This window comes from Rhinatrema bivittatum, chromosome 18, assembly GCF_901001135.1.
Source record: "Rhinatrema bivittatum chromosome 18, aRhiBiv1.1, whole genome shotgun sequence".
Lineage (NCBI taxonomy): Eukaryota > Metazoa > Chordata > Amphibia > Gymnophiona > Rhinatrematidae > Rhinatrema > Rhinatrema bivittatum.
Window position 1 is genome coordinate 17954620 of NC_042632.1, and position 18299 is coordinate 17972918.

General features: G+C 44.9%; 1 protein-coding gene across 1 annotated transcript in view; it reads right to left on the minus strand.

Moving 5' to 3' along the window:
* TENM2 (teneurin transmembrane protein 2) overlaps positions 1-18299 on the minus strand; it is a 2776334-nt gene that overhangs the window by 295190 nt on the left and 2462845 nt on the right. Inside the window, exon 12 of the mRNA XM_029583832.1 lies at positions 14112-14213. Within this exon, the coding sequence (XP_029439692.1) occupies positions 14112-14213 (102 nt within the window). The remainder of the gene's footprint in view (positions 1-14111; positions 14214-18299) is intronic.

Genomic DNA, 18299 nt, shown 5'->3' on the forward strand with positions numbered 1-18299 from the left:
TTGTTTGCAAAGCATACGGATTTTGTGGTTACAAAACTCCACATTTTGAAAGTGTTCAACCCAAAGCAGGTACTCGTGAGCTGAAACATGACTAATGTTGGCGGTTTTGTACAAAAGGTTGTTTTGTTCACATTTGCATCATATTTTGCGGGGTTCTGAATCAAGACATGTTTATCATTGATTTGCTTTCAACTGCTGTATTTCTTAATTGTTTTGGGGGTGGTTCACTTTCTTAAGGCTTCATATGTTGGGAGTAGGAGCCTTCTGATTTGACTACTTTTTATTGCTAGTTCAGAATATACACGATTGGCTGATCATAATGAGTAAAGATGTGCAATTGTTTTTGCCGAATTGGACTATTTCAAAGAAATAGTCCAATTCAGCATGGGTCAGAGGACCCGAATCCCGAGATGGATTTTCCCTGAACTTCAGGGAAAATTTGTTGTTTGGGTTATCGTGGGGGGGAGGAGCACCTTTATTTAAAAAAAAAAACAAAAACCCACCCAACCCGTAAAATTTATCTATTTATTTATTTATTTATTTTTTTATTTATTTGTAGGTTTTATATACCAAGTTTGGCGCAGGCCTTCACTCCGGTTTACAGTTAAAAACAACATTTTACAGTATTTTATTTATTTATTTTAATTTTTCTATACCGGCATTCGTGAGGGTATCACAATCATGCCGGTTTACAATAAACAGTGGAGTGAGAGAAAAGTAAATACAGTCGTACAGTGAAAAATATAAATAGTCATAACAGTGAAAAATGTACATTGAAATTTGTACATTAAGACCTAAACATAAATAGAGTGGTATTAACATTGAAAAATAAACAACATAATGTGCAACAGTGATTATATTGATTGTAGATGAGGACTTAGTATTTCCTATATAATGGCATATTAAGATGGTGGCGGCCATCCATTGCTCCTACCATGTGACAAGGGCCAACCAATGGCACGGTAGCTCCTGTCACATGGTAAGGGCAAAGGGCAACCGGCACCATTTTGTTTACTGGGTGCCGACAGCTCGAGAGTGGGAGTTCACTCCGGGACCCCAGCTGGACCACCACGATTTTAGGCAAGTTTTTTTTTTTTGGGGGGAGGTCAGGAGGGTAGGGGGTTGTAAATAAGTAAATTTTAAGGGTTGGGCGGGTTTGTTGTTTTTTTTCGGTGAAAATTGTTGAGGAAATAAAAAACGACCTGATGGAAAACAAAGTTTTCCACGGGTTGGCCAACCCGTAGCTCGACCGAGATAAAAAAACGAAGCACATCTCTAATAATGAGTCCATATTCAAAAGTCACACACTCGCAAGTTATCCATTTAAATGGCTAGTGTGGCATATTCAGCTGCTTATCTGTCTAAATTATAGCCAGGATAAGTACTTACCTGGCTATAATTTAGTAGAAGGAGTTGGGGGAGAGAGACGTGGGGAGGGATGGGGAGAGAAAGAATAATGTGGAGGAATACTTCCTTTGTATGCCTATATTGATCTCCCTTGTCAAATCCCACTTCTTTGCTGCACTTGTGCTTTAGATGCTGGATTTAAGGACAGAAATGATTTTACGTAGTAGCATAGATGACAGCAGAATAAGACTACACAGTCTTCCCAGATATTTCTATCCGTATCGCTCCTTATGCAAGACAGCTTCCACTGACTTCCTCCTTGCTTCTCTACCATCTTGGACAGATGATCATACCCAATGTCCTACCTAAGCCAATCCGCCCCACCCCAGCCCACCCATCCCCAATGCCTCACTAGGGACTGAGGGGAGACTGAGGGGGAGTGGCTGGGGAAAGAGGAGAGAAGGGATTGGAGGGAAAGAGCCTGGTGGGGATAGACTGGGGGATAGAGAGAGATTTAATATAGGGTGAAAGTGGGAGGTCTGAAGAAGAGAGAGTGCTTGGGAGTGAGAATGACTGGGACAGACTGGGGAGAGTGAGAAACACTAGTTGGGAGGGATCGAGGGAGAGACTGGTGGGGAGGGAAAAGGGAAGAAAGACTGGTATGGAATGGCTGGGGGGGGGGGGGGGAAGACGGAGAGGGGGTTGGAAAGGAAGGAAGGAACTGTGGGGGGAGTGGAGATACAAAGGAAGTGTGAGGGGATGGGCTTGCGGGTTGGGTGAGAGACTGGGGTTGGGACCCCCAAAGCTTTTGGCAGCTGAAAAAGGGTCTGCATACTTAGAAAGGCTGGGAACCTCTGGGTTGTAGAGCGATTTTTCCTCTGTACATTATTAATACATTTGACGTATTTGAATGTCTCTGATGTATCACCCTCTCTTCTCTAGGGCGTACATATTTCATTGCTTAAGTCTCATCTCATGTACGTTTTGATCAGGGTCGCTGCATGAGTATTTGGCACCCTAAGTGAATCTTTGGTCCTGCATCGCCCCTCCCCAACCTATCTACTGGCGACGGCTCCAGCGCAGCCCTCTCTCCTACCAGTGGAAAACGCCTCTGGCACCCGCGCTCCTATCTTGGATGGAACAGGCTTTGGCACACCGCCCCTCTCTGCCTCACGCTGGCAGGATTTTGCTCCCTAGATTTTGTCACTGGACCTGCTTTTGAAGTAGAACTCTGCACCATTTTGATAGGCTCTCTCTGGACTGCAGTCATCCTTTTATATATTGTGCTTGGAGGCACAGCCTCCAGAATTTTTACACAATACTCCAGGTGAAGGCTCACTCTCGACCTGTACAGAGGCTTTATCACCTCCTTCCTGCTTTTTGGAGGAAGGAGTGGGCCTGGTCCTTTCACTGCACCTGAGAAATGAACCCAGGCCCTCTGCAGCACTGCCACTGAGCTGGCAGGCCAGCCCCATCACCTCCCTTCTACAGGCTATTTCTCTCCCTAGGATCCCAGCATCTCTCTGACTTTGGCTACCACTTTATCACAACTGCAGGAAGCTGGGGGCTTGATTATTGTAGTGTGGCCGAGAGGGAATCAGAGTTTGAAAGCACACTCTCTTGGGACAAACAACTGTCAGAAATACCCTAAATTCCAGTCCCTCATTACATCGAGTGCTGCAAAATGACCGCTTAGAAACATCCCGACAGCTTTTAAAATCCCTTCAGATGTGTAAGAAGGTTTATGTGATATTTATCATGTGGTCAAGTTCTTAACCAAGATACAAATACACAGAACCTGATTTTAGCTCCCTTAGTAATCTAGCATAAGATGTTTTTATTGATTTTTAACCTAAAAGAAGAAACCATCAAACTACGGACCAGGTTATTACTTTAATTATTTCTCAAAGCTGTTTGAGTTGTATTTATCAATGAAAGAAGCAGCATATAAAAATGTTCTCCGGGGCCTGTCCTGCAATCGGTCACCATAAGGTCTGCACAGTGTACACCACGCTGCCTAGTGAGGCATTGGGGATGGGTGGGCTGGGGTGGGGCGGATTGGCTTAGGTAGGACATTGGGTAAGAACATAAGAACATAAGAAAATGCCATACTGGGTCAGACCAAGGGTCCATCAAGCCCAGCATCCTGTTTCCAACAGTGGCCAATCCAGGCCATAAGAACCTGGCAAGTACCCAAAAACTAAGTCTATTCCTTGTAACCATTGCTAATGGCAGGGGCTATTCTCTAAGTGAACTTAATAGCAGGTAATGAACTTATCCAATCCTTTTTTAAACACAGCTATACTAACTGCACGAACCACATTCTCTGGCAACAAATTCCAGAGTTTAATTGTGCGTTGAGAAAAAAAGAACTTTCTCCGATTAGTTTTAAATGTGCCCCATGCTAACTTCATGGAGTGCCCCCTAGCCTTTCTACTATCCGAAAGAGTAAATAACCGATTCACATCTACCCGTTCTAGACCTCTCATGATTTTAAACACCTCTATCATATCCCCCCTCAGTCATCTCTTCTCCAAGCTAAAAAGTCCTAACCTCTTTAGTCTTTCCTCATAGGGGAGTTGTTCCATTCCCCTTATCATTTTGGTAGCTCTTCTCTGTACCTTCTCCATCGCAATTATATCTTTTTTGAGATGCGGCGACCAGAATTGTACACAGTATTCAAGGTGCGGTCTCACCATGGAGCGATACAGAGGCATTATGACATTTTCCGTTTTATTCATCATTCCTTTTCTAATAATTCCCAACATTCTGTTTGCTTTTTTGACTGCCGCAGCACACAGAACCGATGAATTCAATGTGTTATTCACTATGACACCTAGATCTCTTTCTTGGGTTGTAGCACCTAATATGGAACCCAACATCGTGTAATTATAGCATGGGTTATTTTTCCCTATATGCATCACCTTGCACTATCCACATTAAATTTCATCTGCCATTTGGATGCCCAATTTTCCAGTCTCACAAGGTCTTCCTGCAATTTATCACAATCTGCTTGTGAATTAACTACTCTGAACAATTTTGTGTCATCTGCAGATTTGATTATCTCACTCGTCGTATTTCTTTCCAGATCATTTATAAATATATTGAACAGTAAGGGTCCCAATACAGATCCCTGAGGCACTCCACTGTCCACTCCCTTCCACTGAGAAAATTGCCCATTTAATCCTACTCTCTGTTTCCTGTCTTTTAGCCAGTTTGCAATCCACGAAAGGGACATCGCCACCTATCCCATGACTTTTTACTTTTCCTAGAAGCCTCTCATGAGGAAACTTTGTCAAACGCCTTCTGAAAATCCAAGTATACTATATCTACCGGTTCACCTTTATCCACATGTTTATTAACTCCTTCAAAAAAGTGAAGCAGATTTGTGAGGCAAGAGTTGCCTTGGGTAAAGCCATGCTGACTTTGTTCCATTAAACCATGTCTTTCTATATGTTCTGTGATTTTGATGTTTAGAACACTTTCCACTATTTTTCCTGGCACTGAAGTCAGGCTAACCGGTCTGTAGTTTCCCGGATCGCCCCTGGATCCCTTTTTAAATATTGGGGTTACATTTGCTATCCTCCAGTCTTCAGGTATGATCATCTGTCCACGATGGTAGAGAAGCAAGGAGGAAGTCAGTGGAAGCTGTCTTGCATAAGGAGCAATACGGATAGAAATATCTGGGAAGACTGTATAGACTTATTCTGCTGTCATCTATGCTACTACGTAAAATCATTTCTGTCCTTAAATCCAGCATCTAAAGCAGAAGTGCAGCAAAGAAGTGGGATTTTGACAAGGGAGATCATATAGGCATTTGTGACACTTCCCAGAATGTAGTAATGTGATTAGTCACTTTTTGGGATGTATAGTTTATCCCAGGAACTGGATACAATAACACAAATTCACTCTATATAAGAGTGGCTTTTTCTCTGCCCTTTTATATGGTATTTGTCCCACTGAAAGAGTCCCTCTCAGAGCGGTAGATAAAGAATGTTAGGAACTGAATAGTAGTTTATTAATGCAGATTAATTATATAGCATTCCCACATTGCTGTGCCTTCAGGTTATATGCATATAGTGAGGGCAAAGGCGATCTGCTGCCAGTATTCAAAATGGCGCCGATCGCCTTGCCCTCACTATGTCACAGGGGCCGACCGTCGGTACCTGTGACATAGTGAGGGCAAAGGCTATCGGCGTCATTTTGAGTACTGGCATCAGACGGCCAGCGTGCAAGAGGTCACTCCCGGACCCCCGCTGGACTTTTGGCAAGTCTTGTGGGGGTCAGGAGGCCCCCTTAAGCTGGCCAAAAGTCCCTGGGGGTCCCTGGGGGTCCCCTTAAGCTGGCCAAAAGTCCCTGGGGGTCCAGGAGGTCCCGGAGCGACCTCCTGCACTCTGGCCGTCCGATGCCAGTACTCAAAATGGTGCCGATAGCCTTTCCCCTCACTATGTCACAGGGGCCGACCGTCGGTACCTGTGACATACTGAGGGCAAAGGCGATCGGCGCCATTTTGAGTACTGGCATCGGACGGCTGGCGTGCAGGAGGGTCGCTCCCGGATCCCCGCTGGACTTTTGGCAAGTCTTGTGGGGGTCAGGAGGCCCCCCAAGCTGGCCAAAAGACCCTGGGGGTCCAACGGGGGTCCGGAGCGACCTCCTGCACGCCGGCCGTCCGATGCCAGTACTCAAAATGGCGCAGATAGCCTTTGCCCATACTATGTCACAGGGGCTACCGGTGCCATTGTTCAGCCCCTGTCACATGGTAGGAGCACAAGATCGCGCCAATGACCATGTGACGGGGCTGATCAATGGCACCGGTAGCCCCTGTGACAAAGGCTATCGGCGCCATGATGAAACTGGCACCAAGGGTGTGAGAGTGCAGGGGATGGCTCCCGGACTCCTCGCTGGACCACCAGGGAGTTTTGGTAAGTCTTGGGGGGGGGGGGGGTCAGGAGGGTGGGGGGTTGTAGTTCATTTTCATTTTAGCTGGGACACGAATAGAAATCACCGTATTAACGCATCGGGGCGCCATACGGCCAAATGCAACGTATCTGCTCCCCGATGAATCCGAATCACGAATGCAATGTATGGCGTCCCTCTGCATATCCCTAGTAGAAATCCAAGCCAGATGCATTGTTTGCTAGGAGTGAGAGTGTAAATGTTCCAACACGTGCTGTGCACTCCACAGTGCAACAACCCATTTTACAGCTAGGGATCTTGGCATTTGTACTTGCAATTGTCTGGCTTCACACCAGGACTTTACTGCTCAGCTAAATGTGCAGCAGCCCTAGCTGAGCTGATAGGTGAACCCTATGTATGTCCTCCAGTTGCTCATATCCATCCCCCTATTACTTTGCTTACACGAAGCAGGTAAAAGAAATGGCTGTAGAGGAGGAAAGTTGCCTCAGTTAATGACTTTATTTCATCAAATTATTTAGTTATTTAGAATATCTCATGAACTGCTTTCCCAATAAAAAAGATCACTAGAGGAGGAAGACAAAGACAACAAGCATAATTTCATCACATCACAAACAAAAAATGACATGATCCATAAATAAAATCAAACACAAACACACATTTCTTAAATGAAATAAAAACAAGTAAAAGTAAATTACTACTGTATATCATTTCACTCTATCTCTCAACCTCCTATAGACATGTCTAGTTTTATTCTCATAAAAACAGCCATGTTTTATTGGAAGGCCAAACAATTGTGATCAATTCTAATATCAACTGACAATGAATTTAATAAACAGGAAGCACAGTAGAAAGTGTCCTAGACCACATCCAAATATACCTTAATTCTCTAAATGAAGGCACTACCATTAAGGCTCCTTGACTTGATTTTAACTATCATCCAGCAGTATACCATTTCAATTTCTTACTCAAATAATCAGGTCCCATTCTCCATCATGCCCAAATCTCAATATCAAAATCTTAAAATACACATGTGCTTTAATAGGGAACCAATGTAAAGCATGTAAAACTGGTGAAAGAGATGACCTGTGTGAAATCCCCATAATTAAACGGGAAATTCTGTTTTGAACTATTTGCAGACAGAGAACGTAATCATTTGATCCTCCATTCATAGTTGTACTCCTATCATTATGACAGAGAAACAGTGATCTGCTCTTGGATAGTTTTTATAGAAAAGTGATACCTCAAGCTGTTATTTTTTTTTTCTAAAGCACTTAAGGAAGCCCTGTGATGTGGTAAAAATGAAAAAATAACATTTGTTGTTAAACCTGTTAAAGAGATGTCATAGTAGATGAAATAAAAGAGTAATAAGGGGAGAGAAGAGTGTTTTTAGACGGGACTACCCTATAACAAGGTGTGAGAGGCAGTACTTCCAACATGAACCTCCAATGTAACTGCACCATATTATATGCAATTACCATAATCAGTTCTTTTAAACAGAATATACAATGCTTGCTTGATAGATGAAGGGTTCTGTTTTACTAGTCATGAATGAGAAAAGGTTTTCAACTCATGACTGGACAAAGTCACACATTATGTGTGGAAACCTGCCTGTTCCTCAGTGAATAGTGAAAGGGAAGAAGATCTAATGCATAACTAATAGACATTTGTTTCTGCTTAATAGGAATATAATTTTGTTTGACATAAATATACTAAACTAATTCCTAAATGATTTATTTCTGGATGTTTCAGTTTGAATGTCATTGTCCTTGCTGATGTGTGAAAGTGGTGAGAGGCAGTCTCTGTTACATCACTGCATTCCAGTTTCAGAGCGCTTCTACAAAGCTCTAAAAACCAAAACCAATGCACTTGTTTCCTGGAAGTCTCCGTAACAGAGAGCTGGAGCCTCTGTAGATTGCTCGACATTTTACAAGCATACAGGAGAAGCAGTAAAAATGTTGCACCATTAATTCAAATGGCAAGTTTAAATCTGTGACTTCCTCTGTGCCCCTCCCTTCTCTTCTCCCACTCTCTGTGACTTCTGCTGTGCCCCTCCCTTCTCTTTTCCCGGTCCCTCGGGCCAATACAGTAAAGTGCGCTCCAGCGGAGCACACTGTTAGCCCGTGTTTGCTGCATGTTTCGACGCGCTATTTTTACCCCTTATACACAGGCTGATACAGAAAGAAGCGCAGGAGAGCCTCTCCCGACGCACGCACAGGCCAGTGTCCTGGGCGCGCGATTCGGTATCGTCCCTAGCGCCTCCTTTTTGACAGAAGCGGTGGATGTCAGTGGGTTTGACTAGCCGATGTTCAATTTTACTGCCGTTGGTTGTCGAACCCGCTGACAGCCACAGGTTCGGAAAATGGATGCCGGCAAAATTGAGCGTCCAACTTCCAACCTGTGGGCCATGGGCAGATTTAAAAAATTTTTTTGGGGGCCTCCGACAATATTGCTATCAATTTATCCCTCCTACTTCCCTATTTTTTAGGGTAATTGAACAGCATGTCTTTTTTCCTTTTTCTCTTTTTTAAGAGTAGTTAAATTTTACTAAATTCATTTACTTTGATTATTATACCTGTTTTGTGCAATTTTTTATTCTTTTTTAATTTGATTTTTATTTTAATATTAACTTTGTGAACCATTTTGATAAAATTTTTAATTGTAAAATTGGTATAGAAATGCTTTTAAATAAATTAAAAAAAATAAATATTGTCGGAGAGTGTACAGAAAATCAGTTTTTTCTGCTTTTCTGTACACTTTCCTGGTGCTGGCTGAAATTAACACCTGCCTTTGGCAAAATGTGTGGCTTCGCTGCACATTTTGCTTTCTGTATCGCGTGGGAATGAATAATAGGCCCATCAACATGCATTTGCATGTTGCAGGCTCTATTAGTTTTGGGGGGTTGGCCGCGCATTTTTGATGCGCTATTTATTACCCCTTAGTGTATAAGGGGTAAAATAGCGCGTCGAAAACGCGCAGCCAAACGCAGGCTAGCAGTGCCCCTCCCTTCTCTTCTCCCTCTCTCTGTGACTTCCTTTGTGCCCTTCCCTTCTCTTTTGCTTTCTGTGACTATTGTTGTTCTCCTGCCTTCTTTTCTGTTGTCCTCAACAACTTCATATGTTTAGATGGTCGTACAGTTTGGGGGCTGTGGGGTAGGGGCTTTCAACGATGTTGGTTGATCACAGAAAGTGGGAGAAGAGAAGGGAGAGGCACAGAGAAAGTCACAGACAGCAGGAGAAGAGATGGGAGGGGCACAGAAGAAGGCACAGTGAGTGGGAGAAGGGGGGGCACAGAGGAAGTCATAGGGAGAAGAGAAGGGAGGGGCACAGAGGAAGTCACAGAAAGCAGGAGAAAAGAAGGGAGAGGCACAGAGGAAGTCACAGAGAGCCAGAGAAGAGAAGGGAGGGGCATAGAGGAAGTCACAGGGAGCGGGGGAAGAGAAGGGAGGGGCACAGCGGAAGTCACAGACGGGCCAATACAGAAAGAAGCGGGGGAGAGACGGCAAGTGCCCGCTTTCCCGAAGCACACACAGGCCAGTGTCCTGGGCGTGCAATTCAGTATCGGCCTGCATGCAAATGAGGGCCTGTGGTAAAAGGGTTTGACAGCAGACGCTCAATTTTACCGGTGTCGGTTGTCCCGGTGTCGGTTGTCGAACCCGCTGACAGCCACGGGTTCGGAAAATGGACGCCGGCAAAATTGAGCATCCGTCTTCCAACCCGCTGTGGGTAGATTTTTAATTTTTTTTTTTAATTTTTGATTTTCTTTTTTATTTTTGGGGCCTCCGACTTAATATCGCTATGATACTAAGTCAGAGGGTATACAGAAAAGCAGTAAGGGGTAATAGCGTGTCGAAAACGCACGGCCAACCCCCGAAATGAATAGCACCTGCAACATGCAAATGCATGTTGATGGGCCTATTATTCATTCCTGTGCGATACAGAAATCAAAATGTGCAGCTAAGCCACACATTTTTCTTTCTGAAATTAACTCCTGCCAAAGGCAGGCGTTAATTTCGGCCAGCACTGGAAAAGTGTACAGAAAAAAACTGCTTTTCTGTACATTCTCCGACTTAATATTTATTTTTTTTAGTTATTTAAAAGCATTTCTATACCATTTTTACAAATAAAAATTTATCAAAATGGTTCTTTGCCTACTCTCTGTAACTTCCTCTGTGCTCCTCCCTTCTCTTCTCCCACTCTGTGACTTCCTCTGTGCCCCTCCCTTCTCCCGCTCTCTGTGACTTCCTCTGTGCCCCTCCCTTCTCCTCTTCCGCTCTCTGTGACTTCCTCTGTGCCCCTCCCTTCTTTTCTCCCACTCTGTGACTTCCTCTCTGCCTCTCCCTTCTCCCGCTCTCTGTGACTTCCTCTGTGCCCCTCCCTTCTCATCTTCCGCTCTCTGTGACTTCCTCTGTGCCCCTCCCTTCTTTTCTCCCACTCTGTGACTTCCTCTCTGCCCCTTCCTTCTCCTGCTCTCTGTGACTTCCTCTGTTCCCCTCCCTTCTCTTCTCCCTCTCTCTCAGGTCAATACAGTAACATGCGGCTGCGGTTACCCTGCTCCTAACCCGCTTTCTACTTACTTTTCGGCCATGTTAGTCCAACCCACGATACACTATCCCCTTTAACCTATTCTTACCGCCTCTTTAAGTCACCGGGTAAACCCTTCCGCCCGTGGCATGTATATTAGATGTAAACGATCGAATTAGCTATTCCCTCCCATACAGTAACGCGCGCCCCGACTATCGCTTTTTTACCCTGCCGTTTTGCCGCGCGTTTAACCTGCTAACTTACTGCCTACCCTTATCCCTGCGTTAGAGGCAGGGGTAAGGGTAGGCGGCAAACTTTCCCCCAGCCCCCCGCTCACCTGCCCTGGCCACGTCCATGGGTGCTGGTCTCTGGGGCAGCCCCAGTCCTCTCCCCTCCTCCCGAAGCAACGAAAGCGGAAAAAAGCGAAAAAGCGAAAAAAAAAGTTGCAAGAGAGAGAGGGGAGAGAGGACGGGCAATCCTACGCTCGGGATTGCCAGTCCCTCCTCTTGAAGCAAGGCGCAAAAAGCAGCCTTGCTTCGGGAGGAGGGGAGAGAGGACTGGCAGTGTAAAGCAACGAAGCGACTTACTTTTTTGCAGCCCCCCTCCGGAGACGGACATCGGCGAGGACGACCGCGGCTCCCCTGCCTCCAGCTGCCCGCGAAGATGGGCGCCTGCACGGGCAAAAGCGGCCCCTGTGCGTGCAATTGGGCCACTCAAGGCGTGACATCATGACGTTTGGCGTCATGGCATGTGACGTCACGTCTTGAGCGGCCCAATTGCACGCAGAGGGGCCGCTTTCGCCCGTGCAGGCATCCATCCTCGCGGGCAGCTGGAGGCAGGGGAGCCGTGGTCGTCTTCGCCGATGTCCATCTCCGGAGGCGGGCTGCAAAAAAAGTAAGTCGCTTCATTGCTTTACACTGCCAGTCCTCTCTCCCCTCCTCCCGAAGCAAGGCTGCTTTTCGCGCCTTGCTTCGGGAGGAGGGGAGAGAGGACTGGCAATCCCGAGCGTAGGATTGCCCGTCCTCTCTCCCCTCTCTCTCTTGCTGCTTTTTTTTTTTCACTTTTTCGCTTTTTGTTTTTTTTTCATTTTTTCGATTTTTTTCCGCTTTCGTTGCTTGCTTCGGGAGGAGGGGAGAGAGGACTGGCAATCCCGAGCGTAGGAGAACTGTCCACTTCCTGGTATCTGTCATTTGAAATGACATTTGAAATGACAGATACCAGCGTGTCCATGAAGCGTTAGGCCAGCGCACCCAGGATACTGTATAGCGCTCTATACAGTAAAATGGGTTGCGCGGGCCTAACGCTTCACGGACGCTTCTTAGACACAGCTTGCATTTGCAAGCTATTTACATACAGTATTGAGCGGTAGGTGAGCTGTACTGTGCGTGCGGGAACCGCGGGTGCGCCTGGCACTAACACAGCTCTTCCTACCGCTCCTTACTGTATCGGCCTGTCTGTGACTTCCTTTGTGCCCTTCCCTTCTCTTCTGCTTTCTGTGACTATTGTTGTTCTGCTGCCTTCTTTTCTGTTGTCTTCAGCAACTTCATATGTTTAGAGGGTAGTACAGTTTGGGGGCTGTGGGGTAGGGACTTTCAACGATGTTGGTTTTATCATATATATTAAATATCGTTTATTGTTTCCTTTTATATTGTCTGTGCGATGATGATTACTTATTTTAATTGTCAATTGATTTTATTGTATGAATGGTGGTGGTGGTATATCAAATTGGATGAAACAGAACTTCCACTCTGCTCTTCTCTTCTGCTGCCCTCTGTGACTTTTACTGGGGCCCTCCCTTTTCTTTGGCTGTCGTCTGTAACCTACCATGTCCAGTTGTGTCCCCCCTTCCTACTTAGGTCAGTGCTTGGCCTCCTAGATAGCAGTTTCTTGGGGAAAAGAATGCTGGAAAATGTGTGTTCCTGTTTGATCTGTCTTTTTTCATTCTGCCTGTCCTTATATTTGGTGATCTCACAGACAACTCAACCTGCTCTTGTGGGAGGTACAGCACATTGGATTTAGTGCTTCAACAATTTCTTATACGTTTATCTTCCACTGTTCCTGGTAATATATCGCCTTAGATTAATTTATGGAACTATAAAATAATATGCATAAATCCCTAGTGCTGGCATTTAAATGGTCTCTGCAAGTTTTATCAGGAGGTTTTCTGAATACTTGTCAGAAGCTCAAGAGACTCCAATATTTCTGTTTTTAAATTTTTTTTTCTGTGAACATGTGAACATAATTGAAGACATTAGCCTGATAGTTAAATGTAATAATGATCTTTAAGACAAATAACACTTGGAATTAACGGCACGGTCAATGAGAATGAAGGAAATTTACCAACACTGCAATGCTTAATCTTCTGTAACGGTACCGTTAATGGTTATCAGAGAGCACGATATTAATGCATTTGGCCTCTACAGGAAGCCCAGCTATCCTATTCTGAGGAAACTCTCCTATTCTCTGCACCTTGGCAACACAAACCCAATATCCATCTCTCTGCAGACTCATCAACCATGCTGCAAAGCCCTTACCTGACCAAGTTAGGCAATGGAGCTCAGCAAAAAGGGGAACGATCTCTCCAAAGACCTATTCCTGGGTTCATCCACTTCAGGTTACCAGCCTGCCTGCTGTATCAGGCATCAAAATATGATTTATGTCCAGCTACAAACAAGTCTCTGCCAGATCTGTTGCACTTTACAGGATGCACTAAACTTCAATGGTTTTCTTTTGGAGGGGAACACTTTGTTAAAATGGTGAAGAGGACTGAAAAATATACAAGGCGCATGACTTTTATTCTTAGGCAGAATCAAAGCTTTTCTTAGTGGTTAGGCTTCTGGGGAAAAGACTGGAGTTTTTCTTTTAACCTTGTTTGCTGTTTGAGAATCAGTGTGTGGAAAGACAGCACCCATCTCCTGATAGACTACAAGACAGCACACCTCACAGCCCTGGTTCCTAAGGCTGCCTATCACCTTCCTCTCCAACAGTGCAAAACATCACAAGAGGCAAAAACAATGATTTTCTTCTAAACGTATGCATGAAGTCAACTAATCCTAAAGAAAAAGATACTGAAACAAAGAGGAGAAAACTGGTAATAAATGAATTTCCTGGAGATTACTGGATGAACTTTTGCAAACTGTGGATCTGATGACTCCTATTGATTCATGGCCTGCTTATATGCAGGTCTTCCTTTGGGCTCTTTGCCTCTTCAGTGTGGGTTCTGAATGAAAAACAATGAACTTGCATGCAGTCAATTCAACCTTAAATTACTCTCTCTATACACAGTACACACACACACATGATTTTACAGAATCAGTAAAATAATACCTTTCGCACAGTCTGCTCCATGGAATCCTGGGAAACAGTGACAGACTCCGGAGACACATTCACCATTCCCATGACAACTACGAGGGCAGTCCTGCACCGAATCTAAAAGAGAGGCAATAGGGGTACATGAAGCTTGTCCTCTGTGACTGTGTTTTTGAGCTCAACTCAAGGTCACTAGATTTCTTTATTGCGGCATTGATAAGGCACCTTACAACATATAAAAACCACAACAACATAAACCATACATAGACTGTCAAAATATAATGAAACCCCCTCCCCCCCCCAAAAAAAGGAACAGTCTCTCCCAGTAGCTCACAACTTATCACTTTAATGAAGTTTATTATGTATCAAAAATCATGGTAATAAGAAATAAGGATAGATGACCTACTGTGCCTTTTCACAAACTCTCACCACTAAACATAATATGAATCTTCATATGATATACTATAATGTACATCTCTAAACCATACACACCTCACATCATGCACACACATCCACTAATGAACACTCACCCTACTCCCCAATCCCTCCCATCCCACAACACATAACCATCCCTCAACCAAGAGGAATATTGATGTCTTAAAACATAACCAAGCTTTTTATCATTCAGAGCTCTGAGTTTCCAATTATATGATATAATGGCAAACAGTCACCAATGTCTCTGTAAGATTTCAAAACAATTTTTAACCTCGAGGTTTCTCAATTCCAACAGTTTGAAGAAACATAGAAACATAGAATGACGGGCAGAAGAAGACCAACCGGTCCATCCAGTCTGCCCAGCAAGCCTTACACTTATTTTTTCTCATACTTAAACTGTTTCTCTTGGCTCTTAGTAACCTTATGTTCTAATTCCCTTTTCACCCCCACTATTAATGTAGAGAGCAGTGATGGAGCTGCTTCCAAGTGAAATATTAAGTTTGATTAGAATGTAGACCTCTTCCATGAAAATGATCCACATGCAGTATGCAAATATAATGAAGATCTTATCCCGCTCGATGACTTGCTGTAATCAAAATAGCTTGCTGAAATTCCAATAGCTCAAAGGCTTACTGATGTAAAAGAATAATCCTCCCAAGTCATCTAATTTCACAGGATTTCAACACTGGAGAACCCAGAAGTGCGGACACCATCTTGTCCCACCCGATATTGAGGGTGTAGAGCAGCAATAGCTATAATCCTCACAGACTTTTCACTAGAACATCCCAAGTATAGACATCCTTTTGTCCCACCCGATGATTCAACGTGCCCAGAAAACGCCCGATGCTGCAGTGTTTCGGCAGCACATGGCTACCCTCATTAGGGAACCAAAAAATAACTTATTCTACAAAAAAACAAACACAGAAACATCAATACCCAAAACAAAATATTCTAAATTCCCTGCAAGTAATAGATAATAAAATCCCCACAATCACCTTAACTGTCACATAACAATCCATGTTGCTTGAAACTACGTGAGCTACGTGAGCTCACATTTTTAAACAGAAGACACCACCACCCACCCCCCAACCTCCAGTTTCACAGATGCACAATCCAAAAGGTTTGATACCATAGTATGAGAGCACAACATTGTATAGGGCATACAAAATGTTTTCTTTTGCGAGGAAAAGAAAATCCCCACACACTGGTAAGGTGATTGTGGGGATGGTTGTCCGCACTTCTGGGTTCTCCAGAGTTGAAATCCTGTGAAATTAGATGACTTGGGAGGATTATTCTTTATATCAGTAAGCCTTTGAGCTATTCGAATTTCAGCAAGCTATTTTGATTACAGCAAGTCATCGAGCAGGATAAGATCTTCATTATATTTGCATTCTGTGTATGGATCATTTTCACAGAAGAGGTCTACATTCTTCAAACTGTTGGAATTGAGGTTAAAATTGTTTTGAAATCTTAGTCATTGGTGACTGTTTGCCATTATATCATATAATTGGAAAGTCAGAGCTCTGAAGGATGAAAAACTTGTTTATGTTTTTAGACAGAAATATTCCTCTTGGTTGTGGGGATGGTTATGTGTATGTTGTAGGATGGGGAGGGATTTGGGAAGTAGGGTGAGTGTTCATTAGTAGATGTGTGTGCATGATGTGAGATGTGGTTTAAAGTTTGTAACATTATAGTATATCATATGAAGATTCATACTGGGGCAGATTTTCAAAGGCTACACACATAACATACGCTCATAACCCGAGAAAATCTGCCCCTGAATGCGCCGAGCCTATTTGCATAGGCTCGGCGGCATGCACAAAGCCCTGGGAAGTGCGTATGACCGGGGGCTAGCAAAATGGGGCGTTCCGGGGGTGGGTCCGGGGGCAGGGCGCCGGCCTGGGGGCGGGACTGAGGCCTCCGGCACAGCTGCCGTGCCGAGGGATGGTGAGCCGGCACTTGGCCGGCATGCGCAGTTACACCTGCCCAGAGGCAGGTGTAACTTTCGAGATAAAGGTCAGGAGGGGGTTTTTAGTTAGGGCTGGGGGGACGGGTTATATAGGGGAAGGGAGAGGAAGGTGTGGGGGGTGGAAGAAAAGTTCCCTCCGAGGGCACTCCGATTTCGGAGCCATCGGGGCTCCCCTAGGGCTCAGCGCGTGCAAGGTGCACAGTATGCATCCCCTTGCGCGCGCTGACCTGGATTTTATAACATGCGCGCAGCTCCGTGCACATGTTATAAATTGGGGCGTAAATGTTTTTCGCGCCGGGTTGCTGAACAAATCTATGCCCTGGCGCTGTTTGCAATCTGCTCCCATTAGTATTAGGTTGAAAGTTTGTTGAAAAGGCACAGTAAGGGCATCTACCTTTTATTTCTTTTACAAGATTTTTGATAGTTAATAACTTCATTAAAGTGATAAGTTGTGGAGGTACTGGGAGAGGCCTGTTCCTTTTTGAGGGTTTTTTTTTTAACCTTATAACATATGACAGACCCGAGACAATGGGAGAAAAAGTGACTCTTCCCAAGTCCACCCACCGTGACTGGCACTGGCAGAAGTACCATTTGATCTCAGGTCACTTGTTTCCCAACCTAAGTCCAAGCCAGGGAGCAGCAATCCATAACTTTCAAGTTGCATAAGTCTCGTTTATTGACCACATTCAGCCCTTAGGAGGGATTCTGTGAAACGTCATGTGGGGGATGAAAGAAAAGAGATGCAGGAGTGTGGACCACCGGACAGCGGCCTTCCTGAAGTTGAGCCAGACCAGTGCAATGCCCGCAAGCCCGCATTTGGCCAAGCCAAAAGAATGCCGCGTGGGGGCCAGGCTCAAGGCAGCAGCGTGCAGGCAGTCCTGGGAGGGCCATTTTGAAACTGTTCACAGAAGTGCAAATCCTAAGGGACTTTTTACCCAAAGACACTGCAACCAGTTTTCAAAGGGGAAACTTTATCTGGGGAAATTTGTGTGTGTCTGTTTTAAAAATGCATACCCCTTTCACAACCCCACCCTTAGGAATATACCCCCCCCCCCCCCACACACACCCTTAGGAATACTCCCCCACACACACACCCCCTTAGGAATACCCCCCCCACACCCACCCCCCCACACACATGGTAGTCAAGCAGCGATATCACTGGCACAGAGCTGCATTTTTCAAGTAGTTTTGGTGTCTTCAGTACAGCGTCTCACTTTCTCTCTTTCATCCTGTACCCAGTATCTCCCTCTCTCTTCTCTTTTTCCTCCCGCCCAGATGAGGGCAATGGGGGGGGGGGGGGGGGTGAGTGCTGATGAAATTGAATAGCGGCACCCCCACTTGTGCATGGCCGCCCTGTGCCACCCACACAGGTGTCAAGACCCCCCCAAAAGCCAGCCATGGGTGAGAGAAACGCATGTAGTGCCCTACCTGCACAGAGGGGTGAGAAGTTTTCAGGAACCCCCACTTACGTGTGCAACTGGGTGTTTGAAAATTGCCTTCTGTAGCACCAAGCCAGAGAGTACTGGGCTGGCAGGCCATGCAGGTCTGAGCTACAGCAGCACCATGCTGGCAGCCCACATGGTGCCAAGTTCAAGACTAAAACATGCTTTGTTAGCTGAATTTATTTTTTCATTGAGGTTTACAGCAATTTTGTACGCCATGCACATTTTAACACAGATTTCCAAAACAACTGAAAAAAAATAGCAGGCACACACACACACACACACACACAGCCGAGCTGGTTAAAAAAATGGGTTTTAAAAACGCAGCAGTGCTATACACTTGAAGCAGCAATACAGCTG